Source organism: Epinephelus moara, chromosome 20 (genome assembly GCF_006386435.1).
Source record: "Epinephelus moara isolate mb chromosome 20, YSFRI_EMoa_1.0, whole genome shotgun sequence".
Lineage (NCBI taxonomy): Eukaryota > Metazoa > Chordata > Actinopteri > Perciformes > Serranidae > Epinephelus > Epinephelus moara.
The window spans coordinates 37,846,055-37,867,628 of NC_065525.1; the positions used below are offsets into that span (position 1 = coordinate 37,846,055).

A 21,574-nucleotide genomic window follows, 5' to 3' on the forward strand; every position below is an offset into this window, starting at 1 on the left:
ATTTTGTTTTATGTGTGCAATTTTTTTTTACCTCAGTCATATCCTGGCTACATAAGATGGCACTCATTAAAACTTTGAGATCCCAAGATCTAAAGTCTGAACATGTGCATGTGTGTGTACTGTTCATGTGTGTATGTGTTGGTGCATTTAGTAGCTGTACTGGAGCTTTTGGATGTATCACATGATCTTCCTCAGTAGATGTGTTGGTGCTCTTAGAAATGTTTAAACTGTGATGCCAACATTGACGTGAAGTCCTGAAAGTGCTCCTGAAAATGGAAATTAAACAACTGAGTCTGCTGACGAAGATCATGTGATATGGTCAAAAGCTCCAGAACAGCTACTGAGAGGATTTTAGGTGAGATTTGTTTTGTCTAACTCAACACTCGTATCCACAATCAGTGAATCATGTAAATCGACGACAGACTCTATGAAATGCAAGAAAACACTTTAATTTTATTCTGATGGAAAACATGACGAGTACAAATTATTATAAAAAACTTAACACAAACGGCTGATTTACATCTTTGACCACAAAACACTGGATTTATTTACATCATCAGTTTTAATGTTTCAGCTCCCTGATTGATCGGAGTGACCTGATGAGGATTATCGAGCCACAAGTCTTCGTTTGGTCGTCTGCTCCACCAGTTTGTGATAATCGTCCAGTTTGTCTCGAACTTTATTATAAATCTGAAACGAGACGACGACAAGGTTTCATTAGTACAGACGGAGCGAGGCACTGCTGCCCGGCAGGTCGCAGGTTCAGCTCCCCAAGATCACTTAGTATTAATTACGTTTCCACATGGAGCAATCACAAGCTTCTCTAAGTGTAAACAGGAAGTGATGCAGTGAGATGTAACAGGAAGTGAAGATGACTCACACTACTGTTGGTCTGCGTCTCATTCAGAGTCTGCAGCAGCTGATCGATCGATGTGTATGGCAGCCAGACTGAAGACGACGTCGCTGACAGAGGCCTCTGAAACACATGCACACACACAAAATTATTCACTTACAGCTTGTATTAACATACTTTTTTTTTCTTTGTGGTTATCTCCTTTTGTTCTTTCTGTGTTTTATATTGCTTGTTTTGGAGTTGAATATTTTTGAAATCGTATTTTTGTTCTGTGTCTCTTAGATATGCTGCCGCCTGTCTTGGTCAGGAGTTTTTTAATCTCAAGAGGTAATAAATAAAAATAAAGTTCTTACCTCTATTCCAAAATACTGGTGTCCTCTCCCGAGCAGAGCGTCCACATACTCCAACACCAGCTCAGCTGCAGCGTCCAGGAGGTCATAGTTCAGGTAGAGACGCAGCAGAGACGCGGCATCCACACCCTGTAACAGACACAGTTGCATCATTGAAAAATAACCTCGCCAGGCAACAAACACAGCTGCATTGATGGGAAATTAAGCCAAACCGTCCCTCTTCCCTGTTGATTGAACTCTCACCTTGTAAGACTTGATGAGCCAATCAGGCAGAGGGACACCATGTGACAGCAGCTTGTTGATGACACATCGGTGGTGTTGTCCGTTAGCAGAGGGATACCTGTCCAGGTAAGAGGCCAGCAGCCGCCACGCCTCGTCTGTGGCACTGTACACAGAGAAAGAAACAGATAAGAAACCAAAGAGGACAAGAAGAAACTGAATTACTCTGATACTGAAGAAAACTTAAAAACATGATGATTCTTTCTTCTCTGATTTTTAATGTTTGAGTCCTCCTCATGACACATTACCATGAGATGAATATAAATGAGTTCATAAACGGATGAATAAAAATCCAACCTGGACTCTTTGGTGTTGACGACAGATGACAGCTGATTAGCAGCCAACCAGCTCCAAGCTTCATTGTGAGACTCCTCCCCCCCAAACTGAAGCTTAATGCACCTGAAAAAACAACAACAAAAAAGACATGTTTCAGCACAAAGTCACTTCTTGATTATTCATTTTATCAGACAGCAACTGAGTCTTTTAATCTCAATATGTTTCAGAGGCCAAATCCAGCTTTGGGTCCCAGAGGTGCTACAAGAGCTCTACTTTGTTCACCACATCTGTCTGCTTCAGCCTAAAGGCAACTTTGACGTAAGCCTATGAAGACACTGGTACTGTCCTCAGTTGCTGCATTAAGACCCGTTTCCACCAAACACTTCAGTATGGTACCTTTGGAACCAACAGTAATCCTTCAGACATGGTACTCAGACCCTAGCGTTTCCACCGCAAACAGTACTCTTAAATGTGGGCAGGGTTGTTGTCACTCACTGCTCCGTCCAGCACTCACTGGATTTCCTCCTTTATCAGTCTGCACCTCGTTTATCGTCCACAGAGCGAGGCTGCACGCAGACATTTTCAGAACAAAATAGAACAGGCTGCAGTGAGAGTCTCTCTCCATGGGATATTTAAAAATAGCAGGTTTGTGCTTTTAGTCCTTCTCAGACAAGCTCAGGGGTTTAGTGTTGCCGTAGCCCACTGCTCTCTATAGCCCACACCTTCCTGTTCCTGTAACCTTTAATGAGAGTTTCAGCAGTAAATTCGTAGACAGACATTCCTGCCTCCCGTGTTCTGACCATCACTCCGCAGAGACAGTCACATAGTGTTTCCTGAGGCAGCCACTTCCTATCCCCTATCCAAACACTGTTTTGGGGTTTTTTTTCTCTGGGCAGAGATTTGTTAAAAATAATGTGTGTCAATGGGATGTTTTTTTGAACGAAATAGAAAAACCTGTCCGTGTGTCTGTTTGTAAAATGACTTACTTGAAGGTCAGACCCTCGAAGATTGGAGTCAGGTTCAGTTTAAAGGTTTGACAGACGGACAGAGCCGAGTCAAACAGTCCTGTTTGGACCAACAGAGCCACCATCTCCACTGCTGAGGCACTGCCTGCAGACACACACACATGCAGACAGTGAGGGGGGTTGGTATATCAATGTACTTACATACAGTATGTATAAACATCTGAACAGCTGCAACAGACATTATTTATATTATCAGTTATCTGCTGATTAATTTCAATTTGGCAGGAAAAAAGGAAAAATGTATTAAATAATCTCAGTCAACAGTAACGTCGTTTATATAATATTTAACATTCAACTGAAAAAAAAAAATCATTTTCTCCAGATTTCTCCAGGCCTGGAAAACAACATTTATAAATTCCAGGCCCTCCTCCAGAGAGACTGTTGTGTTAAAGGTGTAGAAGGTGTGGGTGTAGGTGATTAAGGAGTCCTGGCTCACCAGCGATGGCAGCAGAGGGGGGGTGGTGCTGGGCGAGGGTGAGGCGGCTGCGAGACAGGATGTACTCCTTCTCAAGGTCCTTGAGTTCCAGGATGTCGACCTGATGTTTGACTGCAGGAGGAAACACAAACAGCAGAAGAAGAAGGGTCAATTGATGTCCACTTCAATTCAATCATTAGGACACATTATGTCCTTGTCCAGTAGGGGGCAGCATCTCACTGTAAACCACATGTACTGAGGACTTCCTGTTTAACATGAGTCAACTCAACAGAAAAGTCCAGTTAACTGTTTAAAATTTGACTCTTTTTAGATTTTATTTTGATTATGACTAATGGTCATTAATAACTAGATTTAAAAAACCTTTTATAAACTTTGTTTAAACTGTTTTAGTTGTGATTGTTTTTAAATATACTTTAAAAACACTTCTTGTAAGCTAATTACCGTCCTGCTTCTTTTACTCTTAATCACTTTGTGACTCTGTTTAGAAAAGCATCATAAGAATTATTATTAGTGTTATAATAAAGGCTCTGATGATCCAGCAGAGCAGTCACAGTCTGTCTACCGTCGGTTTGCTAATAAAGCTTTGTTAAAGACAGATGATGTCACCTGGTTCAGAAGAAAACTCTCCGTCAGCGTTCCTCTTTGGAGACGCTCCTGGACGCTCGTACTGCAACAAACAAACACAGCTTCACTTACACCAAGCAGACTCAGAACAAAATATATATTAACACGTTTGTGTATATAGATTCATATACTGTGTGTGTGTGTGTGTGTGTGTGTGTGTGTGTAAGTACCACAGCTCCTGAGGCCGGCTGGACGATCCAGGCGTACTCGGGTCTGATGAGGCGGAGACAGTTGAGAGCAGCCAGGTAACAGTTCACCTGCTTCTGAAGGCCAAGACGAGTCCGAACCTCTCGACCGAGACGCATCCCGAACTCGAACATCACCGTCCCCGCTACAGACACACACACACACACACACACACACACACACACACACACACACACAGACAAAGCACAGACACACACGAAGTTTATTCAACATGTCTGTAAACACATCTGAATTATAAAATACAACAGGGTCAAAATCCTTTCCATTTCCTGTGTGACCGATGTAAAATGACGTCAAACTAAACTCGAGTTTTTCCATAAACTGAAAATGTTTTTTAAATACAGACTGGTAAGTTCATGTGTCTGTGAATAATCAAATAAATTAAAGATGAATTAAATTAAATCAAACTTTCTGCAGTTTGTCACATTTACTCTGAGATTCAGTTTGTTCATCTACAGCAGTCTCTACCTAAGTTAGGCTCGCCACACAAAACATGTCACGGAACGTTTTTTAATGCTTTGATATGAAAATTAATTTCCTTATTACAATGGAAGGAGAGTGCTGTTTTTGCTGCGCTGGTGTGATCAGCTCAGATGATGCTTCACCACAGACATTTGAAATGCAAAGGAGTGGCATGAGAGTGTTTTTACAGCGGAGAGTCAGTCGTGTTTATTTGTGTAGCGTTTGAATAATTTGTTTCTCGTGTCTGTTAGTTGTTGACTTGTGTGTTGCTGCTAGATAATGTTACTTGTCAGTGTTAGCCACGACTGCAGACATTATTTTGCTCCAAAGGGAACTATTCATACACATTTTAACTGTATAGTTTGATGTGTTCTTAATCAGTAGAGATGTTATAGAAATTCATGATGTATTATGTAAGTTTGGGTCCCTGAGGAGACACCAAATTTCTCTTTTAGGGCTTAACTTAAAAAGTTCCTCATTAACCCTTTTGTTTACCTTTCCTGTAGTTGTGTCTGTTGATGTGGAAGGCGTACAGCAGCTCGTAGTAGTTATGAGCCAGCAGGTCCAAACCTCTGGCTCGAGACTCGATGATACTGACGACCTGATGGCGACATAAAAGTTAACCCTTCAGTTAACACAACAGTTAACGACAAAGACACAACAGTTAATGATACAACAGTCTGAAAATTTTAACCCGTTCAGATCCCCTGTCCGAATCAATGGACAAAACTTTCAAAGATTAGTGGGATGTCTATAGGCCAATCACTGTGTTCCACATCATCTAAAGTGGACCGCCGTAGAGCCACGCCCCCTTTTTTTTTACAAGCATGGCCGACAGTGAGGCAAAGAGGAAGTACAAGGCACGTTTCAGTAATGTGTTTAAAGTAAACATGAGATGTTATATTACTTATACATGTCAAAAAATCATATAAAAGACTTTTCATAGCTTTTACTGAGGATTATTTACAAAATATCTATTTATTGCTCTGAGACAACAAGGGAGGCTGAACCTCCCCTAAAATTTCATAGAAGAAATGGCCAAATATGCACTATTGAATTTACATTAAAATAAGAATTTACATTGCATTAAACGTGCGCTAGGATGCGTTTAACATCATGACTATGATGTTCAAACGTCAGCTGTTTATCACCAGTTTTCAAACGCGACCTCCCTGTCATACATTCTCGTGTCAGCACGGTGGACGCGGAGCCTCCAAGCATTCCTATGAGACAGCGCTGAGCAGGTTTTTTTCATGCAGCAAAGCGAGACGGTCATTGGATAAATGCGACAAAATCGTCACTTCCAGGGAGGCTCAGCTTCTCCGGGACCTAATGCAGCGGTAGGCGGGAGAGAACGCTTGGTGTCTGCATGATGATTGGAGGAACTGTCTAAAAGGCTGAACCCCTTTGTGATTGACAGAGCTTCACATTTCGAGCTCAGTCCCATGTGGATATTTGCGAGTGGAGTCTTCTGACAGAGTGCCTTTGAGGTGTGTTTTGCTGTGGTTCTATGGCATGAGTGTGGTTGAAAAATGGCTTCAATTAAATGTTCCTTTTATAAGTTACTGCCTCGCTACAATATGACAAATTTTATGATGTAAACTTAAAGTGAGCTTCCCCTGTGTGAAAGACCAGCAGCCGCCACTGACTGGAACGGATGGTGAATCTGAATGTCGGATAATGAACAGGCAAATACTGTTAAAATAAGGAAATACTGTTCTGATTTGATTTTCTAATGATAGAATCAGCTTATGATGCATCCTATTGATCATGTACACAGAATATTCATCTCAAGAGGTTTTGAGGTTCATTATGACAAATACAATACAAACTGTACGTGGAATGTGTTTATTCATTGACATGAGTTAACCATTATTGAAAATGAATGAACTTGTGTTTTTTGAAAAAAGTCTGTTAAGACCATTTATTGTCATTTTTACTATCAGGTGGTTTCTGCGTTCAGATTCTTCATCCATTGTAATGGACACATAATTTAGAATCCTAATAAAAATAAATACATAAATAAATTGTCATTTAGAGCAGAAATCTATTATTACAATATTTTTTTGTGTGTTTGGAACATAATGGGGTTCTGAACGGGTTGAGACATTTTAGATTTCAGTTTGACACGTGTGTGTGTGACCATACTATTAATCTGACTGTATGATCTGATTGTAATCTGATCGTATAAGTGTCAGGTGAAGGTTTTACCTCATCGTGCAGGTTGACGTAGGAGAACTGGACTAAATCCTGGAGCTGGGAACGTTCACACAGAACCACCACCAGCTGACGGAGACAATCCAGCTGCCTGTGACAACAACATGAAACATGTAAATACAATTATTCTATACGGAGGAGAAAGAACTGTTGACCAGAATGAAAATGTATTAAACTCTCATTTTTTATATTACTCATGTCTAAATACATATAAACATACTTACATTTATGTGTGTAAGTGTGTGTGTATAAATGTATGAGTGTACATGTACATACATGCTGCCGTCTGGGTTCTGTGTGAGCGCTTCGTAAGCTTCACTGTTGTGTCCGAGATCCAGGTGGTGCTTGAATATTCGAGTCCACAGAGCCGCCTGAAGACAGATTCATATTTATATACTGAACTAAAACAGTAATATGTAGAAACAAACAACATAAACTTAAAACACACACACACACATATAGTTTTCATGTGTACATAATGATCCTGAGAGGGACGAGGTATTTTATGTGTCAGAGGCACGAACACACTATAAAGGTCATGATAATGTTACCTGACTGTTGACGTCATTGACGGCCTCCGTTATGGCCAGAGAGGCCAACTGGATAACCAGCTCAGGTAGACCCACATCCTCCAACAGCCGCAGCACCTGAACACACACAGTTTTAGTGCTGTGAACATGATTACTTCAGGGGTTTATCCCAATATCCCTCCTTGACTCCTGTATCCTCCATCCTCGATCACTTGACCAGGAAACTGATTGAGACTTGCCATCTTAAAGGACGTCTCAATACGTTAAATGGGCTCAGAGGAGTCAAGGAGTCAAGTAGGGAGGAGGCTTACAGAGGGAAGGGAAGCGAGGATACACGAGTGCAGCCTTCGTGGAAGTCTTTTACCGACAGACAGATAAGAAATTAAACTCAAGTGAATCACTCGCCATTTATTTAAAAACCTGACGAACAAAAGGACCACAAACATTCTTCATTTACTATAAAGATTTTTCTCTTCATGATCTGTTATTTCCCTCGTCAACTTTTTTATTGATACAATTAAATGTCTGTCTCTCTGCTAGAAACTCTTTTACATCAGCGATCATCATTTCCATTCAGTCACACGTGAGGCTGATCATTCCTGAGTGCCTGGTTGGTGGGTTTCATAATTTCAGCTTTGTTTTAATAAAGCCGACTGACAGTGGATCCAACTGTAATCACCTACTGCCGTCACCTGGAATGAACGTCATAGCGCTTCTCTAAAGGCATATTTCCTTTTTTTTCATCCTCACATCTCTCCCCTGCGTCTTACGAGGGCAAAGCTAAGATGCAAGTGAAGGACACGTGGATGCGAGATCAGGTATCAGGATGAACCCAAGGGGTACCTTGTTGTAGTACTGTAATCTGGGGGTGGATGCAGCCTCCTCCTCGTCAGTGCCCGTCAGTCTCATCAGGAACTCCTCCTTCTCCACCTCCGTCGCCGCCTCCTGGAAACACTGCAGAGCCTGAAGACAAAACAACAACAGAGTCAACAGATGTGTGGAGCCACAAACACATATACAATGTCCAGGTGTGGTTTGTGCTGACTCACCTCCTGGCCCTCCCCGTTGGCCAGGTAACACTGACCCAGCACGAAGCGACAGGATCCGATGTTCACCTGACACCAGGGACCAATCAGCCGCACGTACTCCTGCAAACACAGACGCACAGGTGGGATTTACCTGAGACGCTCCTTCTGACCAACACTTATAACAGACCAGTCTGATGTGTGCATAGGTGTGTGTGGTTATTCTGTAGCAGCCAGCTGTTCATGTGTGATGTAATGAAGGTAAACACAGCAAACAGTTTGTGATGTCACTGCACTCTGTGGCAGCTCTCCTCCAATCTGAGGCTTCAGATTTATCATCGTGTGTGTCCTTTCTGCAGAGATTTATTCCTGATTGAGTGTTGAGACAAGGATGAAGACGTCAGCTTCTTGTGATGAAGAATATAATAAACACAGTCAAACCCACCTGCAGCTGTGTGTACTGACAGTTGGTCATCAGACACTCAGGAAACTGGAAACCAGGGTTACTGGGCCAACTGGGAGACAACGGTTAAGATTCAAGAACCACAGAGCACTCATGAATACAGGAAGTCACCGGAAAAAACACATGTAAACGTTTATTTACTGCCATCCCAAGTGTGTGTGAAAAACAAACATCTGTTCAGTGTGTTGTCAGGTGTATGAAGGATACAGCAGCTGAGCGAGCAGGTTGACCACGTTGGAGATCATGTGACTCCAGTGGAGCATAGAGTTACTCTGCTGCTGAGAGTAAATCTGAGAGATGATCATCTTCCTGGCCACAGTCTGGTAGAAGAGCTCCACCACCGTCTGAGGGCTCAACACTGATGAGAGACGGAGGGTACTGTTATCACATCATACGCACACCAAACATCATATCAGGCACTATTATAACCTCATACACACACTGAACATCATGTTCGACACCATTATTACCTCATACACACAGTGAACATCATATCAGGCACCATTATTACCTTATACACACACTGAACATCATGTTCGACACCATTATTACCTCATACACACAGTGAACATCATATCAGGCACCATTATTACCTTATACACGCTGAACATCATGCCGGGTACTAAAACTACCTCATACACACCAAACATCATGTCAGGCACTATTATTACCCTATACTCACATTGAACATCATGTAAGACACTATTATCACCACATACCCACTAAACATCATATCAGGCAATATAATTACTTCATACACACACTGAACATCGTGCTGGGTACTATTATTACCTCATAGTCACTGAACATCATGTCAGGCAGTATTATTACCTCATACACACTCTGAACATTTTGTCAGGCACTATTATTACCTCATACTCACATTGAACATCATGTAAGACACTATTATCACCACATACCCACTAAACATCATATCAGGCAATATAATTACTTCATACACACACTGAACATCGTGCTGGGTACTATTATTACCTCATACACACACCAAACCTAGTGCCAGGCACTATTATTACCTCATACACACACCAAACATCATGTCCAGCACGTTTATTACCTCATACACACTGAATATCATGTCAGGCAGTATTATTACCTTAACACACACCAAACATCATATCAGGCACTATTATTACCTCATACACACACCAAACATCATGTCCAGCACTTTTATTACCTCATACACACTGAATATTATGTCAGGCAGTATTATTACCTCATACACACAGTGAACATCATGCAAAGCACTATTATTATCTCATACACTCTAAACATCATATCAGGCACTAAACTTACCTCATACACAGTGAACATCATACCGGGTACTAATACTACCTCATACACACCAAACATCATGTCAGGCACTATTATTACCTCATAAACTCTGAACATCTTGTCAGGCACTATTATAACCTCATACCCACTAAACATCATATCAGGCAATATAATTACGTCATACAAACACTGAACACCATGCTGGGTACTATCATTACCTCATACACACTGAACTTCACGTCAGACATTACTATCTCATACATACTGAACACCATATCAGGCACTACTATCACTGTATACAACAGTGACCATCATGTGAAGCACTATTATTACCTCATACCCACTAAAAATCCTATCAGGCAATATAATTACTGAACATCGTTCTGAGTACTTTCATTACCTCATACATACTGAACACCATCTCAGGCACTACTATCACTGTATACAAACAGTGGCCATCATGTGAGGCACTATTATCACCTCATATGTTCATGTGATTTTTTTTTCTGTCTTGTTTAGAGTTAAGTTAATTAGAAGTGAATGAAATCAGGAGTGATGATGCGATGTGAGTTCAGTGTCTCTGACCTGATCTGTTGGTGGAGAGGGCTGGAGAGTCGGACAGCTCCAACACTGTGAGGTGCTGCAGGTTGGCGTCTCTGCAGGAGGTCAGAGGTCAATTAACTTACATCTCTACATTTATACATGTGTTTCAACTTTGTGTTACTTCCTGCTCACATTTTATTTTACAAAAATCCACTTCTAGGTGCACAGTTAAAGTGATACCTTGCCGGCTTCAACCATCTTTGTATCGTATGTGTGTACTAGTACACAGCTTGTGTACTTGTGTGTACTTACATGATATCCATGGGGACAGAGGAGGCCAGGCTCTGACTGATGTGTTTGAGGAGGTAATAAGAGGAGAGGAGGTGGGAGCTCCGGGGGATCAGGTCCTGCTGGAGCTGCAGCAGCTGAGCTCCCCCACCCAGAAACACCTGACACACACACACACACACAGTAAAAATTTTTTTTAAAAAAATACAATTTTAATGTAAAACAGTGACGGTCTTCATTTAAACTTTAAATTACAAAGAATGCTCGTGCATGTTCAGGTATGTGTGAGTGTACATACGTTGTCTCCGAAGCGCAGGTAGAGTTTCTGCAGGATCAGCAGGTCTCTACAGAACAGAGCTCTAGTCATGGCCATGTGACAGACGGCCTGACAGACGACAGACACCGCTGAGCTGCTGCCGTACAGCTGAGACAGGCTGATCCTCACGTTCAGACTCTGACCTGTGAGACACAGAGCAGGGAGGACAAACACAAACAGGTCTATGATCTGAACCAGGAGTGTGTGAGGTCATCTCTCAGGTGAATCAGCTGTTTCCTACCAAGTGTGAGGGGTGCTTCTCCTCCGACCTCTGTCTCCGTCTCCAGGTCCATCTCCCTGAGCAGGGTCATCATGGCCGCCATGGGGTTACGAATGTCCTGTAGTTTGTTCTGGATGTCCTCAATCACGTTGTCACTGCAGCAAACACAATGTCACGTTAAATAAAACACCACTTTGATGTTTGTGCCAGCCCTTTGTTAGCTTCTGAAATAACTTCATCATATACGATATTGTTTATGGTAAAGCGAGTGTCGCAGGTGAGCTGACTGACTTGTCATTGGAGAGCATGTTTTCCAGGACGAGATCAGCAGCCCTCTCAGGTGACTGCAGGTGTTCCAGAGCTTTCTCCATCTCATACGCCATCTCTCCAGATACTGCATCACTGACCAGCCGCAGACACTGAACCAGCTGCAGCACGTCCCGCCCCACCTCAGGGTCTGAGGACAACAGTAAAATAACATGTATATCAATGATAACACACACAGTTTACATAAAGTCTCAGTACGGCTCTCACAGTGTTTACTACAGTAAAATGAACATTATAAGGTTGTGTAAAGCTCCAGCAGCAGCTGTGCTGTTATAAAGGATGTAGTTACCTTCTGCGATGGGCGTCTCCTCCTCTGAGAACAGGTACTCATCATAAGACAGATACAAATGGTCCACAGCAAAACAAGGAAGGAGGAACGACACGAAACCCTGAAACACAGACAGACTCCACACTCACTTATTTAAGTTTCCATAGGTGTAGGAGCACCACCTGACCAGAGCACTGTCGATATGAGCAGGTACTGACACTCACCTTCTTCAGCAGACAGACCATGCTGGTGTGTTGACTCACAGTCAGACCCAGAGGCAGAGAAAGAGCCTCCTGGTACTGTAGACAGCAGGCGTAGAACTTGGACCAGAACTCCACCTGCAGCTGACGGTACTCCTCCTGAGAAAACTCAAACTCCGTCACGCTGCTCTGCAGCTGCAGGAGGACAGACAGGAGGAGGACAGACAGGAGGAGGACAGACAGGAGGAGGATAGACAGGAGGAGGATAGACAGGGGGAGGAGTCCCAACAGGTGGATGGACAGGAGGACAGGCGAGAGGGGGATAGACAGAAGGAGGAAAGACAGGAGAAGGATAGATAAAATGAGGGATAGACAAGAGGGGGATAGAGAGGAGGATGATAGAAAGGAGGACAGACAAGAGGGGGATACAGATGGAGGACAGAGAGGAGGGGGATAGACAGGAGGAGGACAGACAGGAGGACAGACGGGAGGGGGATTGATAGAAGGAGGACACACAAGAGGAGGATAGATGGGAGGAGGACAGACAGAAGGAGGATAGAGAGAAGAAGGAAAGATGGGAAGGGGTAGACAGTAGGAGAGACAGGAGGACAGACAGGAGGAGGAAGACCGAAGGAGGACAGACAGGAGGGGGGATAGACAGAGGGAGGATAGACAGGAGGGGGATAGACAAGAGGGGAATAGACAGGAGGAGGATAGAAAGGAGGAGGACAGACAGGAGGTCAGATGGGAGGGGGATTGATAGAAGGAGGACACACAAGAGGAGGATAGAGAAAAGAAGGAAAGATGGGAGGGAGGTAGACAGGAGGAGAGACGGGAGGACGGACAGGAGGAGGAAGACAGAAGGAGGACAGACAGGAGGGGGATAGACAAGAGGGGAATAGACAGAAAAAGGATAGAAAGTAGGAGGACAGACAGGAGGGGGATAGACAAGAGGGGAATAGACAGAAGGAGTAAAGATGAGAGGGGGATAGACAGGAGGAGGATAGACAGGAGGACAGATGGGAGGACGACAGACAGGAGGACAGACAGGAGGACAGACGGGAGGGGATTGATAGAAGGAGGACACACGAGAGGACGACAGATGGGAGGAGGAGGACAGACAAGAGGAAACAGAGATCACGGTCTGAACTGTCACCGCTTAATCATATTTAAGATTTTTAAAAGACGACAACACTGAACAGTTTCCTTTTAGTGCTCTAAAAACAGCTGTAATAAAAACAGACCATGTCGGAGGTAAATTACCTCACTCTCCACAGCTACTGTCACCTCCTTCTTCAGACTGTCCCAGGACGGATCGATGATCCTCTCTGAGCCTCTGCGGTAAATCTGAAACACACAAAACACACATCGTTCATCAGCTGCAACTAAATACACAAATGTTCTAACTACAGCAGGTAGTTTCTCACCTGTAGAGCTTTAACTATGGCTGAAGCTGTGAAGCGTAGAGGAGAGAAGAGAACCTCCAGGTACGTCTCCTGTTAACACAAAACACATACTTTAGTATTTAATCCGACAGTCAGAGCTGAGTAACCATGACAACACGTCATCAAATCTTTCTCACGTCAGGAGCTGAAACTACAGAATGTTAAACATTTCTGCCAAACTTAAATGAATATCAAATTAGTTGCTGATCATTTTTCCGTCAAACATCTACTTGATTACCTGATAATTGGTTCGAGCTCTCAGCTGCATCAAATCATTTCACTGATTATTGTGAAACTTGACTAATCATCTGTCCCCATGAGGAGGTCAGAGGTCACAGTCTTACCCTGGGGTCCTGGTCCTCTCCGATATGAACTTCTTCTTCAGGTGGAGGCTGAACAAACACCTGGTTCCACTGACCTGCTGTGTTACTGCCAACACACGCGCCAACAGAGTGTGTATTAGTTAGAATATTAATATGATGAACAGACAGTTTAAATCTGGATCAGGCTGCTGCGACAGTACGACGCTCACAGCTCAGTGTTTGACTGTCAGCTCACTGTCAGCTGATCAAACAACAAGGATGCATCCAACTCTTTTATTTTGTCTTTTAACTTCCTGCTCCTGGTGAGGTATAAGTCTTAAAGGGACACACGGTTATTGAGGTCTATGTCTTACGTCCTGCCCAGAGGCATCAGTCCAGTGTGAATGGAGCGTAAGTCTTACTGAGCTTGCTTCATGTAATGACCATCAACACTTCAGTTTGGAAACCATTCATGTGACGACTTACTGTTCAAAGTTGATGTATTTGACCACAGTGGAGTTGGAGTCGTCCACCCAGACGCCCCAGATGTCTGTGGAGGTCAGAGCGAAATCCACCAGAGTCTCCTGTTGACAGACACGCCATAGTTTAATATAGTTATTATTTTCAGTCAGGGCTGCCCCTGAAAGTCCAAGATTTAAATCATGAGTCATAAACATCTCAGTCAAAAGAGTTCATGTCCAGATGCAGAGTGAGCGCTCCTCTCTTCCACAGTGAGTCTGGAGGACGAGAGGCTTTGCCCGGTCACGCTCTGAGATAACATCATCTTATGCCTTCTGCTAAGAGGCTTACAGCAACACATTATGATACAGTCTCTGGCTTTTGTTTGATCTCTACTGTTACACATTTCAAACCCATCGTTAGCATAGTTAGCTTGTTTCCTACGTTATGTGAATGTCACTGTCACTGTTCCACCTCTCAGAAGTTTGGTCAAATGTAGTCTCGCGACCAGACAATCAGAGATCTCCGCCTTCTGATAGTCTGGGGACACTCCTTTCTAAAGTGTGTTTAACACAACGGAGAAAACGGCCGGCAATAAAGCAACGCCTCTTGCATTTTTGAAAAGGACACGCCCTCCCGGAAATGTGCGCTCCCCCTTTTCTCGTCCACAAGGAAACAAACACACAGAGAGCTTGAAAATGGATGCCGAGAGATTTAACTCTGTTTTATGAAACGTGTGCTCAGTCCACAAGATTGTGGAAATGAAGGACTTACAGCGACTTTGTTTAAAACTTTTAACGCAGTCGGACTATGTTTACGAGCACAAGAGTTCAGCGAGCCACCGAAGGACCGCCCTGCGGATTTACTATTGGTTCTGCAACGTAGGGAGTTTTTTTAAACTCTGAAATTGTATCAGCCCATCTAAACACAAAATCAGGGAGAAAGACATCAGTCTTTAGTTAAGCAAAGCATCTAAAGACTGACTTGTGAGTCTAGGTCAAATGTCAACACTGATCGAAAGTGTCTGTAAATTCTTTTAATGTGAACTCTGCTGAAGTACTTCAGTATATTAATTTACTGTAGTTTCTAACCTGTGTGGTGAAGACAGAGGAGATGTGGTCCAGGCTGTAGCGGTTGTTGTCGGTGGCAACGAGCTGCAGGACGGTGAACTGTCCTCTCTGAGGTACGGCCAGGTAAACGCACAGACAGAGGCCGGTGTTGGAGGAGAAGGCCAGCCTTAGACGGTGACCCTGACCGGACAGACGCTTCACTCCTCTGCAGGCCGGCATGTACTCCAACATGTCCGCCTCCAGCAGACACGCCTGATCCTGAGGGGGAAATAATGATGCAGCACTTATTATTAATATCATTAACATCAAGTACTTCTGACATCACCTGTATCTATTAGCGGAGCAACAGAACACAGGAGTCACGGTTCAGTACAGCAGAAAAACATAAAGTTAATTTTGAATTAAGTGATTGTTTTGCTTTGTATGTCTATGTGATCTCACCCTGAAGGACCACATGCGCAGTTTGTGGTCGTGACAGAGAGCGAAGATGAAGGAGTCTTCCTCCAGCTCTCTGACAGCCAGACTGAGGGCCAGGTCAGCCGGACTCTGCTCCCCACGGATTGCTGTGGGCATCCAACCGGACAACCTCTGCATCATGGAGCTCCTCTTCAGCTCCACCACCGACACACTGCTGCCTGCACCACACACACACAGTTTACAAACAGTGACTTATGATGAATGATGATGATGAATAAGTCGGTAAATTTGTCACTGGACACCTCTTTATAATAAAGTCATGAGAAGGTCTGAAGAGTTACTACATCTAGTGAGAAACTTGTCAAGTTGGCGACACTGAGATCAACATCACTAATCTGCCAGAAAATTAATTTGTTTTACCCAGTCCATCTTAAAGCTATAGTTGGTAATGTTGGAGAGCTAGCAAGATTTGAAAGCGGCACCTCCTCTAAGCTCCACCCCCTGCTCCCTCTCCCGTCAGTGCTCTGTCCAAAGCCACGAGCCTAGACATACCTGAACGCGCAGCCTGCAGTGAGCAGAGCAGAGGAGAGCCGAGTAAAATAACAAATCCCCCCAAAGCAAACAAATAATTACCTGTCCAACAGAAAGACAGCAACCTCTGCATCACTTTTCAGGCCCTTCAGCTCCCTCAGTTGTCTCCACCGTTCAAAAGCTGGACTGCTGCTGATGTCTAGTTTGTCCTCTCACTTTATCCTTTTCTGCCTCTGACTTTCTCTTCTCAGCCTGTTTAGCGGGGTGAGCCATTACAAGTAACACTGGAAGTGGTACTTTTGGCTGAATTTTCTCTGCCATTGTGCAGCAAACTCCTGCTAACTCAGTATTTCTGCTGAGTGTGCTGAATATTTCTGGCAACGGTGACATGTGATGAGTGCGCGCAGGGAGGAGGGAGGGAAGGACGGAGGGGGGGCTCAGGCAATACAAGACATGAAGGCATCTGATTGGTTCTTTCCATTCGCACCGAATGGCAGGGATTGGTCAGAGTTTTTACAGGCCTGCAGCTGCCACAGAGTTCGGATTTTTTTCATTCCTTTTTCTGAACACATTATGTATTGACTACTCTCAGGATGGAAGGACCATTTTACCCAGTATAACAAAAAGTGTTTCTGAACAGGATTACCAACTATAACTTTAACTCAACCACATATAATCCATTACACAGGCACTGGTAAAGCTAATTCCATGACTCTCCCAAAACCTTCAAGGTTTATGGATGTTTCCAAATCTTCTCCAGGCCTGGAGATTCCTTTTTATCAAATTCCACAACTTTTCAAGGGTTTTAATGATCATAAGAACCCTGAATAACTGGCTCAATGTCCATGAGGATAAGAATCATTGTTTTTATTACATTAGAATTAGCTGTTTATATCTACCTAGGAAGCATGTCCTCGGCTACAGAGATTGCAACCCGCCATGTTTCTACAGTAGCCCATAACAGACAACTCAAACACTGGCTCTAGATAGGGACATTTATGTTTTCATGTCGGTCACCGTAGTTAGCAGCTCCTCTGCAACAAGCAGCATCCACCAGTTTCTCTGTGAAACTGAAATGTTTTTACTGGTTAAAAATCACCTGGTCTGTTTGTTTTTTTGGAGAGGTAGAGACCTCTATGGATAACTCAGCTCCAAGAAAAAAAACCTAATGAATGCCTGGATCCAAAATAAGGTGAGCATACATGAAGTTGTCAAAGAAAAAAGCAGAACACACTAAAGATGCTGAGCTATCAGTCTGTCTCCCAAGAGCCAAACCGTGTAAAAGAAACACTGTTTTGTAACGTTAAACTTATTTATTTAGTGTTTTCAACAGTTTTAATCACCTGTTCTAAGGATGTCAAAAGTTAACCATTGATCGGTTAACCAGCAAGAATATTTTTTGCCGATTACACATCAGTCTACAGGTCAATTTTGCTACTCTCCAGTTAACTGCACTGCGCACAGTTAAAAAGGGAGGCTAGCTAGCAGCACCGTGCATTCAGCCATTACTGCTAGTAACGCCATCCTGACCCAAAAGCATTGCTGCAGAAAAATTGTGTCCATCCTCCGGTCTGTCCCCAGCTCGTCCTGGTGAGTATGTGGCTCAATTTCGTGTCTTTTGTTTCTTTAAAAATTAACCAGTTAGTCACGGGTGAATGGGTGTTGGCCTAACAAAAGAAAAATTAACTGAAATTGACATCCCTAAATTGGTGCATTTATTTTGGAGAGGGAGAGACTTCTAGTGATGATTTGGCACCTGGTAAACCATTTTTTTCCCCATTTTAACCAGGAGAAGTTTCAGCTGGTTTGCAATCTTCAACACAACACACCAGAGCTTTAAGATGTGAGACCATGTGAGGACAATCTGAAAATGTCACGTCATGATTCTCCTGGGCAAAATAATTGAGATTCATGATGAAATGAAATATTCCAATAAATGATTCTGATCCTTTGTGATTTTTTGAGTTTGTGTGTATGCAGCCTGTTCTTGCATCTTATTTTTGGTTTATTATTGTTGGCTACCCAGCAGTCTCTTTGGGTGCTGCTAGACATCATATTCCAATCACCCCGGTAATGGAAATTCACCAACATAAACTTATTCTGACTATTTTTTATCGCTATCAGTGAAAAAATTGTGTATGGTCCCTTATGAAATGGTGTAAAGTTGTCTGTGAGACCATGTTGGGACCACGTTGTGACCATGGTAGAGAAGCTCACTGGTCTTTACCTGGTGTGTCGTGAGGTGGCAGAGAGAGCACCATGATGCCTCCGGCAGGTGAAGCCAGGGCATAGTGAGCCTCTCCAGACTGACTGATCCAGGCTGTGGCGGTGCTGGGACTCCCCGTCTGTCCCACTGAGCTGGGGATGATGGCACTGTGAGACGGGTCCTCCAGACTCAGCTTCCCCACATCAGTGAAGATGGACTGCATGTGGAGCTCCGTCACCAACTCCTGAATAGGACACACACAGGATTACAACTGTTATCTAATGCAGTGTTTCACAAATGAGTGCGAAACAGCTGAAAACACGAAAAAAAGGAGCTGAAAAAAAGTGAAAACAGAAATAACAAGATACGATCAGTAGTGCTGGGCGATAAACATTCTTGATAGGGGGTCATGGCTTACTCACACTGCGGTACATGCGTGTGGGATGGGGCAGCAGCAGTCTGTGGATGCTCTGATTGGTGCTGATGAGGATGATGACATTGTTGAGGGTCTCCTGGATGGTGACTCCTCCAGGCAGCACGGTGCAGTTGGACAACTTGAGTCTGACGGCGTTGTTGAGCAGGTTGGTGTCCAGAGACTGCTCCACCAGCTGTACCGTGTCACCTGACGTAGACCTGCAAACACACACATAGTCAGTGTCAACACACACACATTTATACATGACCCACACCATTACTACATTTACATGGACACTTATATTCCTCTAGTATTCCCAATATGATAATATGCTGAATTTGAGTTCATTGATTAAAAAATAAATTAACCGTCAACCGTCTCTGTTCAGAGTGGTGTCTATAACAATCGCCTGTTATTCAGGTATAACATGTCGTTGAGTGCCATAATTGATCGATCAGGACAGAGTATTCAACAAATCCCTGTAATACAATATAATAATGATCGTTATTGTTAAATGGGGGGCGTGTGTGTGGACGCCGATGATCCTCACCAATGAATGAATCTGTTGCTGGCGACAGACAGCAGCTTCCCACTCTCCTCATAATGAAACGCTCCAGCGCTGTCAGGAAACTTCACACCACCAGGAAGAGCACTCACACCTGCAAACAGGTAACACACACACACACACTTATATTAATGCGTCACTCTGAGCAGGAGGACTGGGTCATGTGACAGCTAAAAAATAGACTCAATGAAGACAGAATAACGGTAACACTTCCACCTAAACCAAGTGATGGGCTAATGAAATCAATACACTGAATATTAATCTGCAATCGCTATCAGCACCATCGACACAGTCCACAAACCCTCGAGTCAATCTCATGTAAAATTATTTCTTCTGCAATTATATATTTCTCTTATTTGTGTATTTAAGTGGAATCATCAGTAATAATGTGTAATGTTTAGAGGGCTGAAAATTATCTAAGATATCTGTAGATAAGACACCAATGTACCATCATTGTAATATTATATGAAAAATTCATATCGTGATACTTGTGATATTTTGACTTGTTATATTGACATCATACTGTTACCCACGGCAACAACAAGCATGGCTTTAAGTGAAAAAAATTACCGAAATTATTTGTTTATTTTGTTTCACTTATTTGTCATATCGTTATTGCAAAAATACCCTGAAATATTGGGATATTATTTTAGGACCATATTGCCCACCCCTAAAATATGTAACTAAAAATAATATCTTATCATCAGATTTACAAAACTGGATGTAATTTCCTTTGGGATTAATAATCTACATGAGAGGAACAAGACAGGCTTCACCAACCCAGTTACATTACTCTAATATGTTTGGTGTGTGTTCATGCTTGTTTTAGAGAATGTGTGTGATCAAAGATAATGGTCCTGGGAAGTTTCCATAAAGTAACTAAGTACATTTACTCAGGTACTTCAATACAAATGTGACACACTTCCTTAACTTAGCGTTTCATTTTCCGTTACATTATACTTCTACTCCTCTACATATAAACAGGAAATGCTGTACTTTTTACTGCACTAACGTTACGTTTATCTGACAGCTTCAGTTACTTTACAGCCCACATTAAGCTAGACATGATACAGTACTAATCTACTCAGTCCTGTACAAAGTATCTAAACTTGGCTCCTCATTAACCAACTACTACTACTATTGCTATTACATTTATTAACGTTAGTTAACGTGATGTAGTTCTGCCGAGTGTAACGCTACCGGCTAAGAACACCTATATACAGACAGGTGTGTCACCTGCTCACGAGCTAACGGCGGTGAATGTGACACATTCGAGTGTTTTCTGGACACAAACAACAAACACACTGACAGTTTACAAAGCCCCGGTACATTAGCATGTACGGCTAACGTTACCCAGCCAGAGAGTTAGCGGTGCTAGCTGTTGTTAGCATGTCCTGACAAGTTGGGACAGAGTACAGATGAATAATATATATAATCTATAATATAAACATATCACAGGACACAGAGCTGTACGGAGGAGAAACGTTACCTAGGTTTACTGTCACTTCTCGGAACCTGTGCAGAGTTTCCCTCTCAAAGCCACAGATTTCCATGAAGCTGCGCTCCAACACAGCCGCCATCTTTCTTTACCGCGTGCGAGAGTGACGTCAGGGGGAGAGAGGCCGCGCGCTGCCTTTCAAACATTTAAAGAGACAAGACACCGAGACACCGGCAGGAAAACATGTAGAAGATCAAGCTCAACATGTATGTTACACATGTGTTTTAACATGTATTTACAATAAAGTAACATTTATTTTAAACATGTGCTTATATGTATAATATAACGTGTGTTAAACGTATGTGATATAATAAGGTAACATATATTTTAAAGATGTGTTTACACTTGTGATAATTGAAACGTGTGTTAAACGTGTGTTTATATTGATAATAAAGTAATATGTGTGTTCAACATGTTTATATTTATAATGTAACATGTATGTAAATGTGTGTTTGTATTTATAA

General features: G+C 42.8%; 1 protein-coding gene across 1 annotated transcript; it reads right to left on the minus strand.

The window, feature by feature from the left end:
* Window positions 1–435: 435 nt before the first annotated feature.
* On the minus strand, window positions 436–21,220 carry nup160 (nucleoporin 160). The gene is made up of 34 exons (XM_050073545.1): window positions 21,102–21,220; window positions 19,598–19,706; window positions 19,055–19,265; window positions 18,654–18,876; window positions 15,920–16,113; window positions 15,500–15,736; window positions 14,436–14,533; window positions 13,992–14,076; window positions 13,630–13,698; window positions 13,466–13,549; window positions 12,227–12,397; window positions 12,024–12,123; window positions 11,699–11,864; window positions 11,429–11,562; window positions 11,170–11,330; window positions 10,896–11,032; window positions 10,626–10,696; window positions 8,955–9,105; window positions 8,730–8,799; window positions 8,309–8,407; window positions 8,103–8,222; window positions 7,281–7,376; window positions 7,006–7,100; window positions 6,724–6,820; window positions 5,008–5,113; window positions 4,014–4,174; window positions 3,826–3,886; window positions 3,220–3,330; window positions 2,745–2,868; window positions 1,780–1,881; window positions 1,447–1,588; window positions 1,207–1,332; window positions 881–976; window positions 436–690 (listed from the first exon to the last, which is right to left on the minus strand). Exons 1-34 carry the CDS (start codon window positions 21,190–21,192, stop codon window positions 607–609), a joined length of 4,182 nt encoding a protein of 1,393 aa, XP_049929502.1. The 5' UTR covers window positions 21,193–21,220; the 3' UTR covers window positions 436–606.
* Window positions 21,221–21,574: the final 354 nt, after the last annotated feature.